Here is a 13,717-nt window from a genome sequence, read left to right as displayed (position 1 = left end):
CAAGAAAAATATTAGATACTATCAAATTTATCGTTAGATTTAATGTCAGATGTTAGTGGTGATATTTCTATCGGATTTATCATCGGAATTAAATGGTCCCCTGGATACCCGGTAGCTCTGCCCTCCTCACATACTTCATCCGTACAAAAGATAAGCTCCATACTCACGTCAGATTTTCACAGACAACATCAATGTTCGATTGCTCACTGGAATGCGATGTCAGTCGGGTGTAAAGTATCTGGACCTGGACGCGAGCTTTGTGATGGGAAGTGCAGCCACGGTCGTCGGTGGGTCGACGGATAGGCCCACCTACAAGGACACTCTGATGCTAAAGTAAGTGTTCGTACGATGAGACAGTTAATTAGGGTAAAGAATGACATACCTTGAGGGAGGAGTAAGTTTCTCCCCTTTTATATTTTGTACTCAGGTGGACCTCTTGTCTGGGTCCATCTGCTTGAAAATTTTTGCTAACTATCCAAGTCGTTTCCAGGAATTGATGTGACCCGTGGGTCACTTTAGCTCGTATGGGTTAAGGACCCGTCGGATCAGTAGTCCACATAATAGATCTCCGACTTTTATTGGGTTGGGCCAGAACATAATTTAACATATAATTATTTAATAGATGAGATTTTGTTTTTATTTAGTTCACTCGAATGAAATTTCTAATTGTGTAACTTATATTCACACATCTTTAATTATATATATTTTTGAGGAATGTTATTTTCACCAATTTTATATAATTTTTTTGTATAACTTTTGTTGTTAGTATTAATTAAAGTGAATGACAAAAAAATTGAAAAAAAAAAGATAAAAATGATTTTTGTGTCATAAAAATGTATAAAATGCAAAAGAAAAATTGATGTAATAATTATTACGGTTTTGCTACGTTGTTACCAACAGCATATCTGCCAACTTCTGCCAACTCTTATTTATAATTGTGTTTCATGGGAGTGTATTTGTGGATGTGTCTAATAAAAATGTCTTTTTTATAACTGTGTTTAATAGAAGTGTCTTTATAAATATATTTTATGGATGTGTCTCTTTATATATGTATTTAAAATATATTAATTATTAGACACATCTACGAACACACTTCCATGAAACACAAATATAAATAAGAGTTGGCAGAAGTTGGCAGATAATATGTTGGTACCTATACTTTTCCTAATTATTATTTTTTATATGTTTAGGGTCAAGTTGTGTCAAAGTTTGTTAATTCTCTTTTCATTTAATTTTCTTAAACGTTCTCTCTTTGATAATTGATATTTTTATTATTAGTCAAAATAAACAATGAGTCAACGAGTTCTTAAATTCTTGAAAACGATAATTTGATTGACAATTAGGACTTCATATGAAGACTTGGTTTGAGGGTATAGGATGGGCATACCATTCAAATATCAAAGCATAGACTCTTCACATGCTTCATGTTGGGTTCGTTCCCTTGAGCCTCGAGCACAAGGCATCCAATTATTCCACACTTGCACCGTATCAATTCAATTCCACTAACACTACAAGAAACTTCAAAGAAATCAATCGTATTGCCTCACGTCAAATAAACCAGCAACGACATGTCGTGTTTTTTTTTTTTTTTAAGTAAAAAATATTTTTGTACTTATTACGTCTAACTGTAAGGTGTTTTATTTAGGGGTGAACACGCGTCGGTTTGATTTGGGATCAAGGTAAAATTAGAATAGAATCAATCAAAACGTAATTAGTTCGGTTTGGTTTGAATTTATATTTTTTTGTGTATGTATTCGAACCAAATCAAACCGATTAAGAACGGATTGATTCGGTTCGGATAATTGGGTATTCGATAACTTTAAAAGTCATTAAAAAAAACAAATTTTTTTTCTTAAAAATTCAACAAATACAATAAACATGTAACATTAATATAAATAATCTAAACATGTTAAATACTAAATACATTAAAAATTAAACTCATTAAAATTTAAACATATTAATACTGAATAATCTCACTAAAAGTCATATATATTTTTATTTTTTTATTTAATTAATATATGATCGGATTTTCGGGTTAGTTTGAATTCCGTACTCCCAGAATTGATGTCCGAACCAATCACTAATAAAGACCATTGGTTTGATTCGAGTTGGATCCAATTACTTGTTGATTCTAGAACCAATATAATTGATCGATTCGAGTTCATCCCTAGTTTTATCTCCTTGGTAATTATACTTGAGCAAAGCTAATATTAACCCAGAAAAAGAGAACATAATAAAGTAGCATTTGTGCTACATTGAATTAATTATTTTTGTTATTATATAATTAGCGTTAAATAAGAGATCTACGATGTAGTAATATAGGAATACAAACTAATATAACTGGACCCAATGTTTCTCAACTAGGCCTAACCCATTAGATATTTAATCATCCCTTTCAAGATATTTAATGTGGTTTCTGATTGTGATTAAAGTTGCTTTATTACTCATAGTATTATGAATAATAAGACTTTTGCCAAGAAAGAGTTATGGGAGTGAGAAAAGTGAGTCACGCGAATAGGCGTTAACTATCGAGAGTGGGAGGGAGGGTTATGGCTAAGGGTTCTATTGCCGAGGGAGAAGGGTTTATGTGTGTCTGTGCGTTTAATTTGTTTTTTCAAAATGTACGAGGTAAAAATTAGGGAGCACTATGTCACGGTAAATTTAAAAAGTTAGATTTAATAGTATTTGTATAATTTTTCGGAGTATTTTAGATGGTTCCGAAACGTTTTAGAATATCTTAGAAAATTCTAGAATACTCTAAAAAATTTTAGAAGACTCTGAAAAGTCATAGAATATTCTAAAAAAGTGTGGATGTATATAGAAATATGAAGAATAGTATGGAAGAATCTAGAAGCATTTAAAAAGTTGTTGAATGATGAATATTTATAATGAAAGTTCTAGATGATTAATATAGATCGTTGATTAGATTTAATCCTAACTATTTATTGAGGAGGTGGATGATTATAAATAGGAGGTGAGAGTTAATATGAGGGTATGTAAATTATTTGTAACAAACATTTGAGCAATAAAGTGTTCTTCCACCAAAACTTTATTTCTCTTGTGTTTTCCCGTATTCTTAGGTTTCTTGTTAAGTATTGAGGATTAGGCTAACTTGGTCTTAACTCAAGAGGTTGAGTAAGTTCGAGTGTCGGCACAATAGTGTTAAAGTGTGTCAAAAACCGTGACAATTTGACATCAGAATAAAGTTCGAGAAGGAGCACAAGTGATTTGTGGGTATGGCTTCTAGTGTAACCACAAACGAATCGTCAATTGGAGCTATGGTTTAAAAGTTATGAGCAAATGAATGTGATGATGAATAGTGACACTTAGGACATTGACTCTCTTCCTCTCTTCTCTCTTCTCTCTTCTCTCTTTCAGCTGCTTCCTCACTCTCATTAATACAAAAGAGCTGAAATATGCTAAGGATGAGGGATTTTTTTTTTTGTTTCCCATGGTATTCTCCAACTCAGCAGGCTAAGGATTAATCCGCCGCGGTACTGAGTTCCATTTAAGGATTTGCCGTTGGCCAATGGGTAACTGCATGCACAAGGCGGGATTCGAACCGGCACTTGCTTAAGCGGACTAGTGAGCTAACCACTAGACCAACCCAACTTGGTTAAGGATGAGGAATTTTGTGCCTTAAGTTTAGGTTTTGGGCCCAACATGTGCCGTTTTTGTAATTTTTGGTTCGTTGGCCCTATCTTGTACCAAAACCTTTAAGATAAGTGTTCGAATTTTCGTTTTAAATATTTTTATTGTCATTCATAAACAAAGTTCAAAGTCTCAAATAATTCATAGTTTAATTTAAAAAAAAAATCCGAAATATTACAACATCTATCCAAAGTGTCAGCAAAAACATCACCTCGCATCTCATTAAAAGTCTTTCCTCTGACTTCCCCGGGATGGAGTATTTCATTGAAACCTCCCACTACTATACACGGTAGAATAATGTTTGCAGCTAATCCAGTAAGGTGATGCTGCAATTCCTGACGGTGCGCCACATTAAGGTGTTTGATAGATTAATCTCAATTGTCACACACTAATTCATGACCTCTATGACCCTTCAATGGCTAGCAGATGGAGAAGAAAGAAATCAAAAACCACCGCTATGACCTTGGGCTTTAGTAATACTAATAGTAGAATAACCCAAATCATTTCAGAAAGTTTTAAGCCTATCAAACATCACATGAGTATCTAAGAGAATAAAAAAAGTAGGATGATTTTTTTGACAAACTCTTTACAATAAACATGAGCCATTTTATTAGAGACTCCTCGAATATTCCGAGCCAATAAATTAAATTTGCTATCATCCATAAAATAAATAGTAGAAAGAAAAGTTACCCCACGGCTTGGAGAGAGTCTAACCAAGTTAGTTTCCATTAGAATCTACCTCTTTGTGAGAAGGAGCTTCTTCCGCAATATCAACATCGCTAGCTTGAACATCACTAACTAGAGAATTCTGAAGAGAATTGGGTCTAAGCCTTTTACGATTAGATGTTCTAACTAGGGTCTTTTCATAATCACCGACATCTTGTTTTTTGAGAGGAGCATAGACCCACTTCATGCCATGATTCTTGTTTGACTTATTAGTTGCTTTCACCGTGACAGAAACAACACTAGGCTATTTTTGTTTTGATTTTTAAACACAAACCCAACTTTGACATTGAATTTCACTTGTTTAGTTCCTGATGGACTTACCTCATCGTTGCTTGGACCTACTTTCTTTTTTCCTTTCTTCCTTGAAGACACATTAATCCATCCTTTCTCTAATTGATTCACCACCGTATCATGCATATCTTTAATTGTTTTATTTCTGACTATTTCATCTATGAGTGGACTATTTTTCAAATTTAATTTTAATATATATAATTTATGTAGATCTAATAATTTATTATTAGTTGCATCCTATGGTGACTATGGTTATGAGGATTACGATGGTTATAAAACTTTAATAATATTTAAAAAAATTAAGGTAAATTTATTTGACAATTTTTAATATGAAATAATTAAAAATAAAAGTGTGATTAAATTAAAAAGTTTCGAAAATAAAAAATATTACCTAAATTTTATCTATACCTTTTAACTCTTTAACAAAGTTTTAAAACTACTATAACCACTGTAGAATTTACCTTATAAATTTTAGATAAAATTAAAAAAATAGATATGAAAAAATTAAACAAAAAAGGAAAACGGGCCGAAGTTGGGCCTGTTCTTTTATTAACATTTTTTCTAGCCCAAAAATCACGGGTTTTTATATTTTTAACCGCCATCAATACCAAAATCACAACAAACAGAACACCACCGCCATTATCTAAAAAATTGCAGGTTTTCACAATTATTATAATAAATCGAGATAAAGCTTGGAACACGTAAATCACACAACACCAAATCACAATCAGCGTCTCTCTTCTGCTTCTTTGTTCGTTTCGTTTCTCTCTCGTTCTTCCGACTGATTCTTCAGTTGTTCACAACATGGCCACCGCTTCAGGTACCTTTTTTCCTTTCGTTCAATTTCGATCCCTTTTCTCGTGAATTCTCGTACCCTAGGGTTTATGCTATCGGCTCTTAATAGTTTGAGCGTTTGCAGTATTTGTTTACTTTTCTGTAGCTAATTGTTTCGGAAAAAATAAAATTTCTTCAGTCCTATTGGGATTTTCCATTCGGTTTTTTTTTTTTGGGGGGGGGGGGGGGGGGAGATTGATTTTCTGTGGGGGTTTGAGAAGAGAGGGGGGAGGTGGCGTTGTAATGTTCTTTCATATCTGGGCAAGTATTGAGATTGAAAAATCAGAGATCCTCCAATTCAAAGCTTAATTTTTTGGCCGTTAGTGAATTTTCTTGCAATACTTATATAATTTATTTCTTTTTTGCGTGGGGCGGATTGCAGTGGCATTCAAGTCCAGGGAGGACCATCGCAAACAGATTGAGTTAGAGGAAGCACGTAAAGCTGGGCTTGCACCAGCTGAGGTGGATGAAGATGGTAAAGAAATTAACCCTCACATTCCCCAGTATATGTCATCTGCACCTTGGTATCTTAACGCTGAGAGACCTGTAAGTATTATTTTTTATTTATTTATTTTATTTTAAATCTGCAGGAAATTTTGGTATTTGAGACATTATTCATGTATAATGGACTTGTTATTCTGAATTGTACTTTTTTTGCCTTTGTAGAGTTTAAAACATCAAAGGAAGTGGAAATCCGATCCCAATTACACCAAATCATGGTATGATAGAGGTGCTAAAATTTTCCAGGCTGACAAGTACAGGAAAGGTGCATGTGAAAAGTAAGTAATCTATCTATCACTCTAGTGTGTTTTTGTTGTGTGTCTTGATGTAAATGTTCTCATTGACTATCTTCTCGGTGGGATCGTGAATTTTAGTACCCTTTGCATAAGCATTGGCTCTTCTTTTATTTACTTTTTCTGGTCATTTTCTTATAGTGGATTGACTTGGTGCTTTATATTGATTTTATTGTTTAGCTGTGGAGCTATGACACATGATGCTAAGTCATGCATGGAAAGACCAAGGAGAGTGGGAGCAAAATGGACAAACATGCACATAGCCCCTGATGAAAAGATAGAAACTTTTGAGCTTGACTATGATGGCAAACGGGACAGGTGGAATGGGTATGATGCTTCAACTTATGCTCGAGTCATTGAGAGGTATGAAGCTAGAGATGAAGCTCGAAAGAAGTACTTAAAGGAACAACAGCTTAAGAAGTTGGAGAAGAGCAACCAAAATGGGGAGGAGGATGCTGCAAGTGATGAGGATGAAGAGGAAGATGACCTAAGGGTAGATGAAGCAAAGGTTGATGAAAGCAAACAAATGGACTTTGCAAAGGTTGAGAAGCGTGTGCGTACAACAGGTGGTGGAAGTACAGGAACTGTGAGGTAATTTCTAGGGTTCCATCCTTTTCGATAATCTAGGGCCACAATAATTGGTCCTGCATTACTTTCATTGTTTATCCTAGATGAATTGGGGCTGAAATATATTTTTTAGGAACCTGCGTATTCGAGAGGATACTGCCAAATACCTTCTCAATCTTGAAGTCAATTCTGCACACTACGATCCCAAGACCAGGTCTATGCGTGAAGATCCTCTTCCGGATGCAGATCCAAATGAGAAGTTTTATGGGGTAAGAATCTAGAATCTGAATTTATAGAAACCTCTCTTGTTTTTATGTTGTATGTATGCTAATCTTGTATATGATTAAATCTACTATTTTTCTGTAGGGTGATAATCAATATAGAAATAGTGGTCAAGCTCTAGAATTTAAGGAATTAAACATCCATGCTTGGGAAGCATTTGACAAGGGGCAAGATGTTCACATGCAAGCAGCTCCATCCCAAGCTGAATTGCTCTATAAGAATTTTAAGGTCATGAAGGAGAAACTGAAATCTCAAACAAAGGACACCATTGTAGAGAAGTATGGCAATGCAGCTGATGAGGACAAACTTCCAAGAGAACTCCTCCTTGGTCAAAGTGAGAGGCAAGTCGAGTATGATCGAGCTGGTAGAATTATCAAGGGACAGGTAAATTTTGCATTATAAAGCATAAATTTTATTGCCAAACTTTAAAATTCTACTTCTAAACCTTTAAAAATAATGCTTGCTTTTGTATTGTTTTAAAATACACTCTCACGTATATATCGCTTCTTGTTTAGTGACGTCATGTCTTTTGATTATGTATTTATTTTATAATTGACGCTGTCAACAGGAGGCTGCACTTCCTAGAAGCAAGTATGAGGAGGATGTTTACATTAACAACCACACTACTGTTTGGGGCTCATGGTGGAGGGATCACCAATGGGGCTATAAGTGCTGCAAGCAGACCATACGTAATAGCTATTGCACTGGTGCTGCCGGTATAGAGGCTGCTGAGGCTGCAAGTGATCTTATGAAGGCTAATATTGCCCGTAAGGAGGCTGCTGCAGGTTTGTACACTGACTTACACCAGACCTAGATTTAATTTTGCATCTATCCTCCTCATTTTTCCTTTATTATTGCTATCTTTTTGTCTTTGTTTGATGCGTTTGTTCATATTTGACATTCTCTTAATTGAATTTGATCTTTTTTTTTGTATAACTGTGCAGAGGATCCTACACCTACAGAGGAGAAAAAGCTTGCTACATGGGGAACTGATGTTCCTGATGATCTAGTCCTGGATGACAAGTTGCTAGCTGAGGCCCTCAAAAAGGTAAATGCAAGTCTCTTGTTCATATTTCTAATTCTTCAATGTTTATGTTTTCTTCCTTCTGTAGAATGAGTTATTTGCGTTGTCCTGATAAGGTTATTGACCTAAACCATGAATGGAGTCACCCACTAGTTTAGACTCCTAATTTTCTTGCATCAAAGAAGGGGATCTGTTTGGCGTTTTTATTCTTCCCCTATTTGGGGATTTGGGTCTGTCCAGGTGAAAATTTTCAAAAATGTAGATTAGTGTTTTATCTTGGTGCCTGATTTGTTAAGTTTGGTTTTACAGGAGGATCAAAGGAAGAGAGAAGAGAAAGATGAGAGGAAGCGTAAATATAATGTCAGATGGAATGATGAGGTATGATTATTTTAAGATTCCATTGGATAAGAATTGTGTTTATAAAAGTACATTGCCCCCTTTTGCATATATATAAATATTCTTAATGTTATAGGTTACGGCTGAGGATATGGAGGCATACAGGATGAAGAGAGTACACCATGATGATCCAATGAAAGACTTCCTGAACTGAACTTGCAGAGGGAAAAAGAAATCTGTGCCTCCTTGCGATAAGTCTGCACAGGTCCTCACTGCATCATGGATTTGGCAGATGGGATTATCAAACGCTTTATAGACATCTTTCCGCCATCACTGGCTACTGGGAAAGAGGGGGCAAGAGAAGATATTTGGGTTCTGGGCATGCATATATTGAATTGGGTACTAGACTGTAATATTGTATTATGCTTGAATGTATATGTTTGTTGCTTTCCGAATCCCAAGCTCAATAAGTTTGGTTCAGAACTTGACATCTTTGACAACCAATTTTGCTATGATCGCCCTGACTTCATATGTTAGCAATCTTAGCATCGTCTTCATACCTTGATAGGCGCTGCAAAACTGTATATGTTCCCCCGGCCACTTGACAAAGGTTTTGTAAAGTGATGGAAACAGTTGTACTGTCCTGAATGTTTCATGTTTCAGAGAGATTTCCCAAACTTATTCTCAGATATTATAAAAATTGATATCCTTATGTTTCCAGTGAGTATAGGTTAGTTTCTATGCTCGTGTTCTTTTGTTATATTTTTCAGTGACCCAAAAGAAAAGAAGTTGCTTGAGTAATAACTGATATAGAATGAAGAGAAGTTATAATATTTGAGGTTACAGTTTACCAGGATCAAACAGATTCTTATTGATACAACGCAAATTTTTTTTCATAATATCAAATGACTATCCAATAATATGATGATGAAAGTTCGTAAAATGGTGGAAAGATTGAACACTGCTGCCCCGTTGATTCTTATAAAGAAAAATTCAATTGGAACAATATATTTAATTGTTTACCACTGATCCTAAGGTTTGAGAGGGCGTTCCAACTTCCTCTGTTACAAAAGGTCGGAGTTACTCCAGTGCTGAGCAATAGTTATTTACAACGAGAGTTGGAAAGTGAAGCGAACTAGTATTGGTGATATTCGAACTGAATGAAACAGGTGGTAAAATTACACCTTTCAAAGTTGTATTGAATCTGTAAGTCGATCGGATACCTGAATTTTTGTCTTCTGAGCTTCAATTATGATTGCTGTGATTTCACATCAACAAAGTCACTGCCTGTGATTCAAGAACGGGTGAAAAACACCAAAAACTAGAACTACGTTCAAGAAGTATCATCTCTTTCACTCAGAATTGATGCCCTTTGGTATCTCAGTTTATCGATTTCCTTGCCCAGATAATCCAATGTCGTGTCCGTAACATGGTTAGGAGGACATCCAGCATCCAACATCATTTTCAAGAACTTATATGCATCCTTCAACCGTCCTGCCTTGCTGTGAATTTCAATTAATGTATTATATGTGACAACATCGGGATTTATCCCACTACTCTTCATTTGCTCAAAGAACTTGTTCGCCTCATCAATCCGGCCTGCTTTTCCCAGAGCATTGATAAATGTGTTATACATAACAACGTCGAGATAGCCACCTTGCTTCAGCAGCCTATCAAGAACAGCACTGGCCAGATCTGCTCTTCCCATCTTTCCTAAGCTTTGAATTATCATATTATATGTTGCTATGTCAGTTGGGCAAAGATTTTCTCCCATTTGGTTCAGGATAGCCCAAGCTTCAGTGAAATAACCTCTTTTGACAAATGAGCTCATCATAGAATTAAAAGTGTAACTCACAGGATCCACACCTGCATCAGTGAAAATTTCAAATAACTTGCAAGCCAAGCTCAACTTTCCCTTGGCCAGGAATATAGACAAGAAAGTATTCACCATATCAATATCAAAAGAATCTAGCCCCTTTTCTTGAACTCTTTGTGCACGACAAGGAGTAAAAAACTGCGAAGTGCTGAGCGAGGACTCGGCCAATTTATCCATGTGTGGAGACGACGACCACTCATCAATTTTGTTACCGGAACTCTCCTTGTCTTGAAAACTCGAACCGTGCTGTGAATCAAGGGTGACGTCCTGAGCATTAGTTATGAAGCTCATGACATCAGTAAAGTCTCCTTTGGAAGGGAACATCGGTGAATAATCATCTCTCTTGCTCTTTGGGTTCTTCAAAGAAGCCTCCATTCCAGCTTTCCACTTGAGAACACTAAGCACCAGATCACTCTCCCTCACATGCCTCATAAGCCTGTCCGTCCAGTCCCAGCAACCATGTCTATGAATGCTAATCAAGAGCGATGTTATCGTAACCAGATCAACAACAAAACCTCTGCTTTCCATCTCTTCCACCAATTGTAGTGCCTCCTCAAGTTGACCCTCTCGACAAAATTGCAGCACAATGATACTGTAAGTAACACCATCAACGAACTGGCCTTTCTTCTTGAGGTCGCAGAAGAGAGTATACGCGGCTTCAGGTCTCCCATTTTTAAGCAATCCATCAACCAGAATATTATACGTCCAGCAAGATGCCTTCACGCCTTCTTCAATCATTTTCTCGAACAGTTGGCAGGCTTCTGTAAGCTTCCTGGCCTTGAAGAGTCCATCAAGCATAGAATTATAAACAACCGTATCGGGGCGAAATCCATTATTCTGCATCTCATTGAAAATCACGGTGGCATTATGTACTCTGTAAGTCTTGGAACAACCTTGAACAAGGATCCTATAAGTGAACTCATCAGGTTCATGGCCAGATCCTTCTTTGAGCTCTTGAAACACTTTAAGTGCATCATTGACTCTGCCAACCTTGCAAAGCACACTGATGAGACTGTTATAGGTGCACAAATCAGGTCCAATAGAAGAACAAGCATGGCCGCCGGAACCATAATTCAACGACTCCTTCTCCTTCTCCTTCAACTTCATCTCCTTGAAGAGGGTCAAAGAAGCACCAAGATCACCCCAACAACCAAATGCATAGATGCAAATGTTGTAGCCCCAAGTATCAAAAGCAAAACCTTTCTTCTCTCTAAGCCTATCAAAAACTTGTTTGAACTCCACCTTCATTCCTGCTTTCCTAAGAGAAACCAACAACTCATTGGCTGTATTGGAATCAAAACCATCATCAGTGGAATCAAGAAGCTTGAAGAAGATGGACAAAGCCAGCGGCACTTGGTTCTTCCTAACGAGAGCAACGAGAACAGAGTTGTAGATTTGAGGCTGGAGGTTGCCGCCAAGATCTTGCAAGTAATCCAAGAGTTGCAGAGCCAAATCGAATTTGGCGGAGAGGATGGAGGCGTCGAGGAGAAGCTTGAAGGAGCGGGAATCGAGAAGGAGGGAGTCTTGTTTGAGGGAGTGGAGGAGGGCGGGGACATGGTGGAGGTGGGCGGGGTGGGAGAGAGTGCGGAAGAGGGAGGAGTAGGCGGCGGCGGAGGGGGGAGGGGCGGAGGAATGGGAACGAGACCAGAGGAAGAAATGGAGCTTGTTGGAAGGGTGGAGGGAGGGGTTGGAGAGGACGTTGAGGACAATGGAATGAGTGAGTTTGAGAGAGGGAGGAAGGTTGCGTGTTCCTCCTGATTCCGAGAGAGCTTTGGTGATGGAGGCCACAATCAGAATGTCTCCCAGTTTTTTTGATGCACTGTTTCTTTGCCACAAATCCACCATGGTTGGTTTCTACTTTTTAATTTCTGCTCTAATAAAGGATTAAAGTCGTTTTTATTTTATTTGCATATATTATTTTTGGAGTGTTGAAGGATGAGCAAATATATGCTCAGAGATTCTCGTTTCATTTGAGTGTAAATTTGATATTATATAAAAGGGAGTGAATAATAAGTGATATTATTATTTTTAAATTTGATATGATGACTTTTTTTTGTGTGCTTTAAAAAAAAAAATCTTCATTCTCTTTTTTTGTTTTTCATGGTGATAAAATTAAATTTTTTTAATGGGAATAATTTGAGAATAACATACAATAAACGAATATTATTATCATGATTAAAATTGAATTGATTAATTTAAATGGATTAACTTGTCCAATTTAGACTAAAAATTGGTTATAAAACATCAGTTAGAAGTTAGAACTTAGAACAAGTAAAATTGATAAAAGGAAAATTAATAAACCTAACTAATTAAAAATTATTTTTGGAATATATATTATATAAGAATTTATTATTTTATATTCAGTTTAACTCTAATTAAACTTTTAAAACTTTTATTAATTGAGAGTGATAATATTTTTTCATATGTTCAATTCTGGACCTTTTTAAAAAAGAAAATTAAGATGTGGATAAGCTGACTTAACATAAACAGTGACTTTTTTTAATCACTTTACTACGTATTTTAACGTAGCAATTTAAAAATATAAGTAAAAAAATAATATTACTTAATTTACTAAGTAGACATTTATTTGTAAAAAAAAAAAAAATTGTTAACGAAAAATGTACTATATAAATATTATGACTTCTAAAATTTGTTATTTATGCTTATTTTCTTCTTAGGGTAAAATCTACTTGTTTCTAATATTTAAAAAAAAAAATACAACAATGTTTAATTTATTACAATTTTGACTCTAATATATTTCATAAATTTAAGAGAAAATTCATGTTAATTTTTTATAATCAATAGTTAATTTTTTATTTTGGACTTTAATTATCTCTAGTCCCAAAATTATAATCCTAGCAACTCCAAAACTCCTATTTGGATTCCAACCACTCTAACCCATCATCCTCCATCCCCTCAAGTTAAACACACAAACTCTTACACCATCACCACTACCTTTGCCTCGCCTTCACCTCCGCCTCGCCTTCCTCTCTCGACACCTCTACAGCTGTTATTGCTCCCTGCTCTTCAATCGGCTCTCCATGTCTCACATCTCATTTCTTTCTCTCCATCTCGAGATTTGTTGACATTTTATTAATTATAAAAGTTCTTTGCTGGTGAAGGCAAGTGGTGGTAGTGGAGTGGGGCAAAAGATGTGGTGTTGAGGGGCACGGCCGGACGGGGACATGATGGGTTAGGATAATCACTGGGGTTGGATTTTGAGATTGGAAATTTGAGTCTGAAATTAAGAGTTTTGAAACATTTGAGTGTATAAGATATTTTGAAAACTTATTAAATATATTAGAAATAAAATTGAAAGAAATTGAACATCAAAAC

The 13,717-nt window shown here is 35.9% G+C and overlaps 2 protein-coding genes across 2 annotated transcripts; one reads left to right on the top strand and one right to left on the bottom strand.

Annotated features, from left to right (window-relative positions):
• Positions 1-5,202: 5,202 nt before the first annotated feature.
• LOC112695211 (pre-mRNA-splicing factor SLU7) lies at positions 5,203-9,225 on the top strand. The gene is made up of 10 exons (XM_025747466.3): positions 5,203-5,488; positions 5,885-6,048; positions 6,169-6,281; positions 6,477-6,887; positions 6,997-7,132; positions 7,230-7,529; positions 7,714-7,930; positions 8,090-8,193; positions 8,479-8,547; positions 8,642-9,225. The coding sequence occupies exons 1-10, from the start codon at positions 5,473-5,475 to the stop codon at positions 8,717-8,719; spliced, it is 1,608 nt and encodes a 535-aa protein (XP_025603251.1). The 5' UTR covers positions 5,203-5,472; the 3' UTR covers positions 8,720-9,225.
• Positions 9,226-9,439: 214 nt separating this feature from the next.
• Positions 9,440-12,413, bottom strand: LOC112695210 (pentatricopeptide repeat-containing protein At4g01570). Its single transcript, XM_025747464.3, has one exon. It carries the CDS (start codon positions 12,224-12,226, stop codon positions 9,839-9,841), a length of 2,388 nt encoding a protein of 795 aa, XP_025603249.1. The 5' UTR covers positions 12,227-12,413; the 3' UTR covers positions 9,440-9,838.
• Between the last annotated feature and the right edge of the window lie 1,304 nt (positions 12,414-13,717).

The sequence above is a fragment of the Arachis hypogaea genome, chromosome 6, assembly GCF_003086295.3.
Source record: "Arachis hypogaea cultivar Tifrunner chromosome 6, arahy.Tifrunner.gnm2.J5K5, whole genome shotgun sequence".
NCBI lineage: Eukaryota > Viridiplantae > Streptophyta > Magnoliopsida > Fabales > Fabaceae > Arachis > Arachis hypogaea.
Note: the sequence above shows the minus strand (reverse complement) of the source record. Positions and strands in the feature narration are given on the sequence as shown.

What these genes read in the sequence shown, in the direction of transcription:
- LOC112695211 (XM_025747466.3), top strand. An exon ending in GTAGAATTATCAAGGGACAG is followed by an intron (nt 7,530 to 7,713) that starts GTAAATTTTGCA and finishes CGCTGTCAACAG; the next exon opens with GAGGCTGCACTTCCTAGAAG. An exon ending in TAGCTGAGGCCCTCAAAAAG is followed by an intron (nt 8,194 to 8,478) that starts GTAAATGCAAGT and finishes TTGGTTTTACAG; the next exon opens with GAGGATCAAAGGAAGAGAGA.
- LOC112695210 (XM_025747464.3), bottom strand. Translation starts at nt 12,226, where the DNA reads ATGGTGGATTTGTGGCAAAGAAACAGTGCATCAAAAAAACTGGGAGAC.